The sequence below is a fragment of the Lepidochelys kempii genome, chromosome 11, assembly GCF_965140285.1.
Source record: "Lepidochelys kempii isolate rLepKem1 chromosome 11, rLepKem1.hap1, whole genome shotgun sequence".
In the NCBI taxonomy this organism is placed as follows: domain Eukaryota; kingdom Metazoa; phylum Chordata; order Testudines; family Cheloniidae; genus Lepidochelys; species Lepidochelys kempii.
In genome coordinates, this window is record NC_136390.1 from 56644968 (window position 1) to 56659668 (window position 14701).

The following is a 14701-nucleotide window of genomic DNA, read 5'->3' on the forward strand; positions in this document are numbered from 1 at the left end:
AATGATTAAAAGTATTCTTGGCTATTTAGTTTTGTGATGCACTTTCAATCATTTGTGAATTTTACCCATCACATTTTAAAACTCAAGAACAAGACATAGGTTCAATACATACACACAGCAAGGTAAACGTGTTTCAACAGAAAACCAAGTGTCAACAGAAATATCAAAATGTCTGCAATGTGGACACAGAATGGTCTGCCTACTGAAATCTAGAACACTGAAGTGTTATGCTAATAAGAAAAGAGATTTTTGTGTCCAGAGAAATATTGCAATTTTCCCATCAATTTTTCAGATTAGTAAACTAACACCATGAGCAGGTTTCTGAGATTTCCCAAACACCCCAAACTTAACAAGAAGTGGTCACAATTCTGTCATCTACTCCAAATGATGTTCATTAGTGGTTACATTGATCTGGACATTTCTTTGTTCAACTTGACATTTTTTTGCAGCATCCATTTCTGGGTCACACTGCTTTTCCGATTTCATTTGGGAAACTAAAGATTTACACAATACAACAGAACATATGTAGAAGAAGAGAACAGATTACAAAGTATGGTGCTCTGTATAAATGCATTGGTCCAAAGGCCACCACAGCTGCAGACAAAGGGAGAGGAAGTTGCGCTGCAATTTTCGACAGTTTACTGTGAAAAGAGAGAAAAACAGTTTAGCATTTTTGTAACTGCAAAGCAAACAGAAGGAGTCAAAGTTGTGCAAGAAGGATGATTTTACTTGAACCTGATTTGAAGAAGGATGTATTGATATTAAGGTTTAGAGATTTTCATTTAAAGAAGTTACCTGTTCCTCATTCAGGCTGTTCATCTAAAAGCAAGAATATACAACATGAAGGCTAAAAATAATCCTTAAAAAAAAAATTTTAAAGCCACCTTAATGAGCATGTTTTTAATATTTTGAAAAATAATATTTAAAAATAAATGCTCTGTTTCACACCTAAAGAAAAAACAATGCCTGATGTTTCACAGCACTTTACACAATTGGTACTAATTGATAGCTTTTGCATAGAAGCCAGAAGTTCTAATGGGCCTGGAAAGGACCGAGGCACTTTGGTGCAAACACACAGTTGAACTTGCTTTTAAGAAGAATGTATTGATTTTAATGTGTAATGGGTGATTTGGAAAACCTTGTGCTGTGACTCTCTGCACTGTACCTGTACTATGGATAAATAAAGGACTTCGTCTACTAGCATTGTCAACTGAAACCATTCATGGAAGGCTTCACTCTGTTGTTAAAGGCTAGGTTGACTATTCACTCTGTGCTATTTTGCGCAACAAGGTGAAGTATTTTAATTTAGAAGCAGATGATTCATGTGCAATAAGTTTTTCATGAATTTCTTTTATTAAGGGCTTGCCTATATGAGAAATTTTTCCAATTATACTGCCCTAATTATATGATGCAACTCCCTCATGTGGGACACTAATTTTGGAATAAGAGACGATTTTTTTCAGTTTAACTTGAACATCTTCCAAAGCAACATAAAGTAAACCAGAAAAAGACATTCTTATCCCAGAATAAGTGTCCATTCAGGGAATTATCACAGTGCAACAATATGGGAGCTTAAATTCATATCTTTACTTTATACAAATATAACTTTCCCGTGTATACAAGGCCGAAGGCTCGCAATCACCTGTTAAGAATAAAGCTCTGAAGGATTCAATAAGGTCTGAATGGAAAGCTGAAGTTCTTGATCTGACAGATTGTTTAGGTGTCAAATCAATATTACATTCATGTCCTCGTTGGTGAACAGAAGTGATCTGTTGCATTTGACTAAACTAGAGCTGATCTGTGTCAATTTTTAAATGTAGTTTGAAAAGATATCCACTGAGATACCTGGCTCTCCATTTCAAGGTTTAATAATACAAATGTCATGAATGTTAATGAGGGGTTACCAGTTAAATATCTGTGTAACACAAATCAACTTTAACCACAGAAGTGGAAAAGGACTCAAGAGTAAGAATTAAACGTGAAGACAGGTATATGGTCTACAAGAGGACTGGAAATAATAATAGAGGATACCTTGATTTTACTTTAGTGGTACTTGAATTCATGAGGATTCCCAAAGTGGATACAAGAATAATAGCCATAGTTCTACATGGATCAGGATCAAGTCTAATATTGTACCTACAAAATAAGCAAATTGTGCAAAGACAGCATATTATTCCCCCCCCTTTTTTTGTTTTTAAACCACTTTAAACCAAACAGAAATTAAACAATCAAAAGGACAGCCTGGCAACATCTGAACAGCTAATCCCATACGAATAAAAGAAATTAGGGTGGGAGCATTCTCAGTGTAAATCAGAGGGGGCTAAGATTCAGTCCTGCCTGTAAATCCCTTATGTCTCTATCATATAATTTGCTTTACATAATAGCTAACCATAATCCATTATACAAACTGATGTGTACAGATACCCGTTATTTAAATCATTCGATTAGAACCTTTGGATACTACTATAAAGTAATATTAATAGTCAGAGAAAGCTTTGTAATTCTGAATCGTCAGCCATTTGGGAGATAAGTACTAAGCAAACTATCATGCTGATTTTCTTTTTATGCTGGCAGTTTAAACGTTACCTGAGATTTTTAAACCAATAAATTAAAGACGGTGAACTGAGAAGCACAATCCATGTAAGTAAATTGATGATTGTAATATGTATCTTAAGACTGTTTACAACATTGTCAATAGCTCTATTGGCAGTGGGTGATGCAGCTGCTGCTTCTGTAATGGTCTCTGTTGAGTCACAGTTCTTTACTGTCTCTTTATTGGAATTATCTGAAGTTTCTTTTGCGTGCTTTGGATCCTGTAAAGAAAAAAACGAAAATATTGGTACAGAGTAGATAAGGCTAATAAAATTAACTAGGGCTATCAAGCATTTAAAAAAAATTAATTGTGATTAATTTGGCTGTTAATAATAGAATACCATTTATTTAAACATTTTTGATGTTTTCTACACTTTCAAATATATTGATTTAAATTACAACACAGAATACAAAGTGTACAGTGCTCACTTTATATTTATTTTTATTACAAATATTTGCACTTGAAAAAACAAAAGAAATAGTATTTTTCAATTGCCCGATTGCAAGTACTGTAGTGCACTCTCTTTATCCTTAAAGTTGAATTTACAACTGTAGAATTATGCAAAAAAAACCCTGCATTCAAAAATAAAACAATGTAAAACTTTAGAGCCTAGAAGTTCACTCAGTCCTACTTCTTGTTCAGCCAATCACTTGGACAAACAAGTTTGTTTACATTTGCAGGAGATAATGCCACCCGATTCTTGGTCGTGTCACCTGAAAGTGAGAACCGGCGTTCACATGGCACTGTTGTAGCCAGCGTCACAAGATATTTACGTGCCAAATGCCCTAAAGATTAGTATGTCCCTTCATGCTTCAACCTCCATTCCAAAGGATATGCATCCATGCTGATGATGGGTTCTGCTCAACAACAATCCAAAACTGTGCAGACCAACGCATGTTCATTTTCATCATCTGAGTCAGATACCACCAGCAGAAGGTTGATTTTCTTTTTTGGTGGTTTGGATTCTGTAGTTTCCACATTGGAGTGTTGCTCTTTTAAGACTTCTGAAAGCATGCTCCACACCTTGTTCCTCTCAGATTTTGGAAGGCACTTCAGATTCTTAAACCTTGAATCAAGTTCTGTAACTATCTTTAGAAATCTCACACTGGTACCTTCTTTGCATTTTGTCAGATCTGCAGTGAAAGTGTTCTTAAAATAAACAACATGTGCTGGGTCATCATCTGAGACTGCTATAACATGAAATAGATGGTAGAAGGCAGGTAAAACAGAGCAGGGACATACAATTCTCCCCCAAGGAGTTCAGTCACAAATGTAATTAACGCATTATTTTTTTTAACAAGCGTCATTAGCATGGAAGCATGTCCTCTGGAATGGTGGCCAAAGCATGAAGGGGTATACAAATGTTTAGCAGATCTGGCACGTAAATACCTTGAAATGCCAGCTACAAAAGTGCAAACGCCTGTTCTCACTTTCAGGTGACATTGTAAATAAGAAGTAGGCAGCATTATGTCCCGTAAATGTAAACAAACTTGTTTGTGTTTGCGATTGGCTGAACAAGTAGGGCTGAGTGGACTTGTAGGCTCTAAAGTTTTACAGTGTTTTGTTTCTGAGTACAGTTATGTAACAAAAAAAAAATCTACATATTGCACTTTCACAATAAAGAGATTGCACTACAGTACTTGTATGAGGTGAACTGAGAAATACTATTTCTTTTATCATTTTTTGAGTACAAATATTAGTAATACAAATAATAATATAAAGTGAGCACTGTACACTTTGTGTTCTGTGTTGTAATTGAAATCAAATATTTGAAAATGTAGAAAAAAATACAAAAATATTTAATAAATTTCACTTGGTATTCTATTGCTTAACAGTGCGATCAAAACTGCGATTAATCGTGATTAATTTTTTTTCCAGTTAATCATGTGAGTTAACTGCAACTAATCAACAGCCCTAAAATTAACATAAAGAACACCATTAACATAATCGCAATGTGCCATATCTCATGTAGGAAAATAAACAGATTTGCAATTTACCCAGATCTAGCCAAGGTAAAGGACCACCATCTTGGATTCCCTGAAAAAGCATTTTTAAAAGAACTATTCATCTTTTAAAGCTTCTAATTCAACCACAGTCTCTCCTTTTAGAGCAGTGGCTTCAGGACTCCAAGAGGAATGAGAACAAGGATGGGGAGTGGAGATACCATGAGGAGACCTCAGGGAGCTCCTGGAGAAAGGACAGAAAAAAAAGAACAACAGAGTACAGGGGACAGTAAAGAGTCTATGTGAAGATCAGAGATGAGAATGCAGAGAGAAAGGTGGAAGATACCATAAGCAGAGTTGGAGACAGGCAGCAGGACTGAAAGATGAAAGATAAAGAAAGGGGATGCTGATTTTCAAAGAAGAGACTAATACAAGAAAAGAGTAGACAAATGGGAATGTGACGGAGATGGACAGAATTAATTAGAGATGGAAGGAAAGAAATAAGACAGGAGAAAAAAATTAGAAAAAAAGCAAGAAAAAATTACAACTTTTAGGTTAGCGAATTAAAGATGTCTTTTATTTCATTTCCCTGGCATGTAATTCTAAACCTGGAAAGTGAGGGTAGCTATTCTGAGCACATATATTAATGTACACACCCCTCGATTCTATAGTTAAGTAATGGGAGAAAGAAGCAGAAAATATTCTAAATGTCCTCATGCATGAAACTGGTCTAATATTGAGTTTTCCATTCATTCTTAACAACTTCCTGGCCATCAGAAGTTTAGTCCATATCTCCCCCCGCAAGTCCTACTACCTCTCCTCTTGTATCCCACCCATGGTTAATTCCTGAGCTAAGTATTTATAGGTAGAGCACAGGTTATTACCAGCCTATACAATTAGATGCAAGAAAGAACATTTTCTCCCTATTATATTCAGGGAACACAAAAGGAAAATTACACACAGGAAAATGACAAAATAATTAGCTAGACAAATAACTACTGTTTCTTCCCATCCTAAGATTAAAGACTTCTTACCAATGGCATCAAATCTCAGGTTATCACCTCAGTGATCTCAAGAATGAGAGAATAAAACAGACATCAATGCTGACACAGGCTACTCAAGAGTCTCTGCTTTTTTTCCCTCTTCTACTCCAGTGAACCAAAGAAGCCATTACCTCTACAAGAAGCCATTACCTCCAGTGCGAGTTCTAGACCCCTCAAGTCACCAAACCACCAACTAAACTTATTTCCATTTTAAAACTACCAAGTCCGGGTAAATCACAGCTGTCAATGTCGCTTGCCACCCGACATTCTTGAGACATGATAAACACACAACCCCATACAGGGGTACTGATTGTTTTCTGTCATCTATAGTATTAAATAGACTTACCATATTAAGAACATTTTGCTCTGTTCTTACATTTGAATGTAGCTTAATAACCTATGAGAAGACAGACGACATGTTTATTTTTTTTACATAGGTTCTACACACAACAGCTGCAGTGCCTAAATAAAAAAACCTCTGTGCTGGCTCTAGAGTCTTCCGTCCTAATATTTTGGTTCCTTGGGAGCACAGCTTAACTGAAGCTGTAATGAAAAGGACTTTCCCAGAAATGTCCTCCAACACCTTTGCAAGTGCTCAGAATGGTGGGTGTATTAGTTTCCCTGTTTTTTCCACTGAGTTTGACAGAGGGCAGGGAAAACTCTACATATTCCCTGCCCCTTTTACTTCCATTTCGCCTTCCTCAGAATCCCTCAACAAAATACACAAGAGATGCTTATTTTCAGAGAATCTGCTGCAGTCAAAAAGGTGCGTGTGTGTTGAAGGGTGTCAGCATGCAGGTAACATGCAGATGGCTGTAGCCTCCTTTGGATCACAGGGAATACAGTGAATTTGGAGACCAAATTGCTACTCATTTGACAGTGTGCACACACGTCCCCTCCAGAAAAATTTTGGGAAAACTCAGAGGAGGAAAATTCTGCAAAGATTCCATCAATCAAGGTCCCTTCCCATTACTCAAATTTCCATAAGGGGGCAAAATCAGGCCCTTGGTTTTATAAACCTGGATTTGAAAAGTAGACTCACTGCATTAGACATCTGTGCATAATATCACTTTACAATAGACACACAAAGATTAAGTTTGTAGTTCCTTCAGGAGGACGTGCTCAGATGAGTAAAAGACTTAAAAAATATCATTGGATTATGAAGCACACCAGAAAAGTATGGATTTTAAAAGTTTCCGCATATATTAGAGCATTTTTAAAATCCTGAAAAAACTGTTCTATATTTTCTCTTTGGTAGTCATCTACTATTGAAATACCTAAAGAGTTTAATTCAGATATTGACTCAATTATTCACTGTTTTAATACCTTGAACATGTAGTGAATATAGATAATTAATACAGCAAATGCCCCACAAGTGGTACAGCTAACAAAAATCAGAAGAATGGCCATAAATGCTCTTCTTGGTGTCATCAACTTGCTGTCTTTAGGAAGTCCAGAGGGTCTAAAATGACAAAATTACTATCTGTTAGAGTTCTGAGACAAAAATCCACAATTACATAGAAAGGAAAAAGTTTCTAGTTCATGAATAACTTAAATCAATTATGTAACAAGCTAGGAAGTAGCTGCTGCTTACCTTCTCAGAGGTCCATAAGCAAGTTGAGAACATTGTTAACCAATCAAATCACATGCAAATTACGATGCCTGAAATACTCTTCAGCTGTCAGTTTGTTACCTCATACTTCCATTTCTTCAAGAATGTCAGGTATTTCAGTTAATAAATTCATGGCCTTTTAAGTGTCTGAGACTATATGTAATAAATAATTCATAATCTGACTTCTTGTGTGCATGAAAACCAAGTTTTTTAAAACACTGGCCTAGGTTTTGCATCAATCATTAAATCTTCATGTTTACCTTAGGAGAAGCCAATAACTGGGAATAACTGGCTAAACTGTAGTTCTGCGGAAAAGTATCTGGGAGTTATAGTGGATCATGAATTGAATACAAACCAACAAGAAGATTTAATTGTGAAAAAGCACTGAAATAGATTTCAAGGGCGGTTCTGGAATCCTGTCAGTAGAGTTTTAAAAAACAGGTTAGACAAACACCTGTTAAGGATGATCTAGATATACTTGACCCTGCCTCAGTGCAGGGGCTGTACTAGATGACCTCTCGAGGTCCCTTCCAGTCCAATACATTTCTATCTGCTTATTATTATTGTAGTACTAGATCAATACACAATGGTGCTTTCTAATAGCAGTGTGAATAAAATGTAGTGTCACATGACAGTACAGAAGCCATAACAGAGTGCTAAAAAACATTCATTTTCTGACACATTTTTCCTTAAATAGAGATTATTCCTGCTCAAAGTCTCAGAAAGACAGGAGCAGATATCCCGATTCTTTGGACATTCAGTTGATGTTACTAAGAGTCAAGAATTAGTTTTTGAGATTACAAAAACCAGCTGAAGGGAAGTATTTCAGCAACAAAATGACTGAGTGGAAAAACAAAAATCCTAATGAAAAGTATGTGGAATGAAAAGTTCTTTGTGGCAATACAATGGGCATTCTGATGCTAAAAATATTTCAAAATAGTAACTTTAGAACAGAAACTGAAAATAGAAACAAAAGCTATCTGGGCTGACTAAGAGGTGTGAAATGATGTACAACTGAACACATTGTGCTAACTGGTAAAACTGGATGTTGGTGAAGCAGCACAATGGTTTTCTGAGGATCAAAAGAAGATGCTAAATATCAACAGGTCATCTTGAACTTTGAGATACCAGCTGAAGTTAGGACTCATGCTGTTATTTCCTAATAAGAAAAATGTTTGGTCTAAGTGGAACTGAGGCACAGAATGGGTGAAAAAAGGAAAGAATTCAACAACTTAAATGTTAGCAATGATCAGAAAGACAGCAAACAGGTTAGTTCTTAAAAATAAATAAATAAATAAATGAGGCAGACATTCTATTATGTAAGACTTAAACATGAGACAAGGACATGACTGAATGGAAGAAACATCAACTGACAAAGTTTTCCAATTGAACCAAGGTAGTCTGACATGGAAGATGTGCAGTATGGATTCAGATCAGGAGGACAGATATAGTATTCACAATGTGCAAACAGGTTTGTATTCTGGAAGAGACAGAGGAGGAACCCGAACAGCATCTGAAGTCTATTGGGGGAGTGGAGGAAAGATGCCCAAACGGACAGGAATTTCAAACAGGAGGAGCCAAGACAGCTAGAGATCATGGATTGGATGGCTGTGTTGGAGGATTAAGATGATAGGGCTTCTACACTTTTCTCCAAGTAGCTGCACTCTGACCAAGGGGACATTTATCATTTTTACTTTGTGCCATAATGCACCCATTAGAGTCATCCAAGACATCAGACTTGTTTCAAAACATCCATTAAAATAACATTGGTCCTAGTGGTCTAGAAACCACCCATTCAACTCCATGTGGGCAAAAATTATAATCTAAAAAGGAAAGGAGTCTGTAAAATATGGACTGCTCCAAATGAAAAGGTTTAGATCCAAATACTGAAAACAGCTACACAGGGACCCTGGCTGACACTACTTAAGAAAGAATTCTACAGAAGGGCCACGACACACCAATCCCCTGCTCCTGGCCTTAGCACACCACTTAAGTATAGACACTGAGGACAACGCAGCCACTCTCAGTTGCCTTCTAGGGATTCATGGAAAGATATAGTTATTCACAAACCTCAGGACTAGACTCCTCCAGGCTTTAAAAAATAAATAAATAAATAAATATAAGCAAAACTCTGAATGAAATCTATTGATTTACTGGCAGCCAGTGCAAACTGTGGAGCATGGGTATTAAATTTCTTTACCCTACCCTGAGTGTTCTCAGAGTTAGCATGCAGTCACGTTGTTCAGTCAAGATAGAACAAGAATTGGGCACCTATAAGAGAAATCTATCCAAAGCAGGATTTTAATAAAAATATCCTCAAACTGAAAATTTACAGCTTTATCACTTAAGCTAAATTCTATGCGCTTTCAGCAGCGATAAGAGTATCTCGGTTGAAATGTGACAGATTGTGTGTGCACTATATGTATTATTGCCACCTAATTGATGGAATGTCAAAAGTACAAATGTGTAGAAAAGGCTCATCTGGTGGATCTGCTCTTTGCTCAGAGAGTAGAGAGATTGAGTTTCTGGAGCTAAAACACTAAATTAATTTCTATGTGAATACAGCCAAACTATTAAAACATGATTAAATACATAATCCAATTTGGCTAATTTAGTGTTCTGTTCTTTCAAAAAGTCTTGTTAGGCTTCTTATATCTTAATAGTCTGTACATATAAATAAAAATTGAACGTTAAAGTATTTTCAGATATACCTGTAAAATACATGTTTTCTGTACATGGAAATGTGTGTGTGTACAATTCTTATTGTATGAGTCCTCAGTGTTCTATAATTCAGGGTATCAGACACTAATAACAGAATGTGAGTTTATGGCTTCCCCTGGGCAAGGGTGCATGTTTTGCTGCCCCTGGAGCAGCCTGGGAAGGAGTTCTGCCCAGTTTTCCCAAACTGTCATAAATATAAAGGGAAGGGTAAACCCCTTTAAAATCCTTCCTGGCCAGAGGAAAAATCCTCTCACCTGTAAAGGGTTAAGAAGCTAAAGGTAACCTCACTGGCACCTGACCAAAATGACCAATGAGGAGACAAGATACTTTCAAAAGCTGGGAGGAGGGAGAGAAACAAAGGGTCTGTGTCTGTTGGTACGCTGCTTTTGCCAGGGATAGAACAGGAATGGAGTCTTAGAACTTTAATAAGTAATCTAGCTAGGTATGTGTTAGATTATGATTTCTTTAAATGGCTGAGAAAAGAACTGTGCTGAATAGAATGACTATTCCTGTCTGTGTGTCCTTTTTGTAACTTAAGATTTTGCCTAGAGGGATTCTCTATGTTTTGAATCTAATTACTCTGTAAGGTATCTACCATCCTGATTTTACAGAGGTGATTTCTTTACTTCTATTAAAAGTCTTCTTGTAAGAAAACTGAATGCTTTTTCATTGTTCTCAGATCCAAGGGTTTGGGTCTGTGGTCACCTATGCAAATTGGTGAGGATTTTTACCAAACCTTTCCCAGGAAGTGGGGTGCAAGGGTTGGGAGGATTTTGGGGGGAAAGACGTGTCCAAACTACGTTTCCCAGTAAACCCAGTTAGAGTCTGGTGGTGGCAGTGGATATTCCAAGGACAAAGGATAAAATTAATTTGTATCTTGAGGAAGTTTTAACCTAAGCTGGTAAAAGTAAGCTTAGGAGGTTTTCATGCAGGTCCCCACATCTGTACCCTAGAGTTCAGAGTGGGGGAGGAACCTTGACACAAATCAAAAAGGCAATATAGGTAGCCAGCGCAAGAAAGAGGGCACCTTAATGTCCCATTACCTGGGGGTGTACTACAGGCCACAATCCGGCCCTTTATATTGCTTGTATTTGGTGTTGGCATATCCTGATGATCAATAAAAAGGAGTTTATTGTAACTGTATTGTAGGATCTCATCCACCCAAGTATTCCCAATCTTACAACTGTTAGGTTTCTCTGATTTACTTATTATCGTTACAGTCATCGAAAGAAAGATAAGTATTATGCTGTTTTACCTTGTCAAAGATAACCACAATGAAGAAAAGAGCCTTAGAGATGAAGAGAAGAGTATGCCACCCCAGTAGGCAATTCCTGTCCCAAAAAGAAATAGAATCAGGGACACAAGGGGGTCCCACATATCCTGCTTATTCAGTAAAACAGCATCCAACTCTGGCAAAAACAATACATTCCATATATCTTTAAACCAGTTAAACCTGCCAAAATATGAAAGAAATATTAGTTGTCTTTTCTGGTCACTGTTTCAACAAAATACACATAATTATTCCTGACTCTACAACCTTTTAATCAGATCAATATCACATGGCAAAGGATCACAAAGAAAATAAAATACTACTACTTTGTTTTTTAAAAAAATGTATAAATAAAACTTCTACACTTTGGAAACTGCTACACAAAATTAAAACAAGTAACAGAAAATAACCTACCCCAATAGAAATTTAACAACATTCACAATAGGGTCCACTTTGTAGGGTTTGGCTGCTCTAGCCAGTGCAAGAACAAAATCTGAACATTGGCCTAGAAAAAAAATGATAAAGACACAATTCATACCTTGCCACAAGGTTCTAAACAAAAGCTCAAAACCAGAAAGTGAAATTAAACACAAAGCTTCAAAAGTGAAAATAAGAATGATAACATACTAAGACTATTACTGTACAATAGCAAGGCTCTTGTTCAAAATCCTTATCAATCAGTTGATTGCTCAGAAACAGATGGCCTGGGACAACAGTTTTAGATAGACAGACACGATAAACAAGTTTTTAAGAGATACGAACATCACTTGATCTTGAATAAATATGCTTTTAGTGACAAGAGATTACCCGTTTCCTGCACACATTTCAGTTTATTTTTAATTCTTTCAAAATAAGTTCTACCCCATAACTATTTTTTTTTCTTAAACTTCTGACACGGGCAGAATGTCGCTAGAGGAGGACACTAATGGGGAAAAACACTGTGCTCCTTTTTGTTTGTTTGATATCATGGCCCAACTCTTAAAAGAAGATTAATATGATCGTAAGCCACAAGAAAAACTACAGTGATGTTTCTCTATGAGGAGAATATTAATATGGTGGTTTCTAAATTCATAATGTATGAAAATATGATTACTATACCCAAAAAAAAAAAAAAGTGTGGCTAACCAATCTTTTTACACAATGTTACCTGTTGAAATTAAGGCGCTTAACTGTCCTCCATATGCAAGAAGCATATTAGAAATAACATACACAGGAAGGGAACCACCATGAAACCTTATTACCTAGAAAACAAGGATGTTATACAGTTAACTTGAGCACGCCAAAAATGATTAAAAGATTAACGTGAGTTACCTCATGGAACAAGAGTGAAACTGTTTTCATGAGGTTCAGGTTCTGCTCTCCCCTTGATGTGTATGCATCAGTAACTCCCATTAGCAATAAAAGTTATTCTTGATAAATATCCACGAACCATACTCCTGAATTGCCACCTGATTGTGTTTGGTTTTAGAAATAAAATACCAAATAACATGTGTTTCTGATTTTGCAGTCAGGATAAGTGTGGAAGGAATAACATTGCATCTGAATCATGTTTCACTGATGAAATCCAATATATTTAACAACAAAACTTAGAAATCAGTTTGAGATAATCACTTGTCTGCAATGCCAGTAAGTTTGTAGCCAAAGAGCTTTTCAAATCACAGTTTTAGATTAGTTAGAATTGGTATAGAAACGTAAAAATACTCATAACAAGTGACAGAGAGGAAACAACTGTGAGCAAAACTGACAGTTCTGACTGTTTAGTGAACATTTTATTCCTTTTTCATTAACAGAATCAGAATTTAGTAAAAAACTAGGATAACAGGAGAGTCTAACTCACAGACACATTTAACTATTCAATAAACCAGTATTTCATGACACAAATCTGTTTTATTTTGCCAAATCTGTGTAACTGATGTCATAAAATGCAAGCTAATAATTTTTTTAAATGTACACTGTAACATAGAGACGCCTTCTGGGAGGCTAGAAAAGTGGAAATATTTTAGACTGATGTATACATTTCGGAGATGCTTGCGAACAGCATTCCTAGTTACCAGTACTTTGGTACTATGAAGCTTCAGATGGCCTGTCTATTTCTACTGATTCTAGCATGGAAATGCATCCTTCCTGTACTGCAAAGTCTGCCAAAGAAACAGATGACTCTAATTAGAGGATTTTTTGCCATTAGAATAAGCTATGTTCACCACCAAGCAACATTTCCATGTCTGAAATGGAACAAAATAAATACCTGGAGGCAAGGTGAACACCCCTCACAGCAGCACCCTTTTCAGAGGTATAAGTCTAAATATGTGATCGAGGACTGGCACAATTGAGTCTTACCCCTCACTTGGAGCTGAGGAATTTCTGCTTACATGGGAAGTCCATCATTAGCAAGTGCCAGTGATCTGTAGTGCAAGATTTTTCTTGTTCAGTGCTCCGTTATGCTATTAAGACACAGCCCATCGCTGGGTCCTGCACAGGTGCACTGTCCCAACAGGTGCTCCTGGAGGCATCGTGCCTGACTCAAGTACAAACACCTCTGGAAGCTTCAGAAAGGTTTGGCTGCTAGTCTACATTTTAACTTCATCTACATTAGCCTCTTCCTTATAAAGTCTCCCACAGTCGCTATCACCATTTGAAGTCTAACAGTGGGAACTTTAGCATAGACAAGATTCTGATGTTAACTAGCTCAAGTTTAAAACACCACTTAACTTCACCTAAAGATTTTTGTGCATAAATGGGAGTCAGGGAGTGAGAGAAAAACTTGAGTTATAGCTCAAGCTGGCAATGCAGTAGAGACAAGCCCTTAATGTTTATCATTTGTTGTATCTTTGCCTACTAACGTTATAAAGCTGGGTGTTAAGTGGGATGGAGGAAGAAGGAAAATGACCCAAGCTAGTGCTAAAAACACATTGTTAATAGTAAAAAGTGTGTTAAGTGTAACATGTCACAGTTCTTATTGATATATGAACAGTTTATATACTGCACGCTAACTGGTTCAATTTAGCTTGTTGAAAAACCTTGTAGTCACAGCTAATCAAATTACCAATTCTATTATTAACCATTAACTATTATTAAAAATTTAAAGTGTTCGTTTTTAGTACAACTTGCCATGACAGAATCAGTGTAAAATATGTTAGAACCCATCCATACAAAAAAAAAATCTACACAGATCTGAGGAAAGCTAGAATACTTTTTATAATTCTTTAAAAATTTAGGGCAACATCTATCCTGGTATGTCGTCTTGCAGAGTAAAAGTACTTTAATCTAACATTGGATGGTATCTTACAGTCACACGCACACTCTATCTTGACAAAATCCAAGAAGGGCATAGCAAAACAGCTCTTTTTAAAATAGCATATACACATTTAAAAGAAAAAAAATACCCAAACACTTTTTTGGCAGAACTTCGGGTTCCACACATCACTCTTTTGAAATATTGCTTTTATAGTCCACATACATTTTCTCAGATACAGGAAAGACTTTCTTCAATCAAGACACAGTACTCAAGAATGTCACATG

The 14701-nt window shown here is 36.4% G+C and overlaps 1 protein-coding gene across 10 annotated transcripts in view; it reads right to left on the reverse strand.

The window, feature by feature from the left end:
• The window catches only part of PGAP1 (post-GPI attachment to proteins inositol deacylase 1), a 79689-nt gene that overhangs the window by 19000 nt on the left and 45988 nt on the right, over positions 1-14701 (reverse strand). For 6 of the 10 annotated variants that reach the window (XR_012154346.2, XR_012154345.2, XM_073306277.1 and 3 more), the window contains exons 20-27: positions 12330-12423; positions 11597-11687; positions 11168-11365; positions 6906-7041; positions 5926-5976; positions 2587-2813; positions 2032-2136; positions 548-641 (exon numbers count right to left, since the gene is read on the reverse strand). Coding sequence is in view for 8 of the 10 variants with exons in the window: in XM_073306277.1 (XP_073162378.1) it covers positions 548-641; positions 2032-2136; positions 2587-2813; positions 5926-5976; positions 6906-7041; positions 11168-11365; positions 11597-11687; positions 12330-12423 (996 nt within the window). In the remaining 2 variants the exon portion in view is untranslated. Of the gene's footprint in view, positions 1-547; positions 642-795; positions 820-2031; positions 2137-2586; positions 2814-5925; positions 5977-6905; positions 7042-11167; positions 11366-11596; positions 11688-12329; positions 12424-14701 lie in introns of those variants that run through there. The other 4 variants (XM_073306283.2, XM_078848005.1, XM_073306280.2 and 1 more) reach the window with 4 other exon arrangements.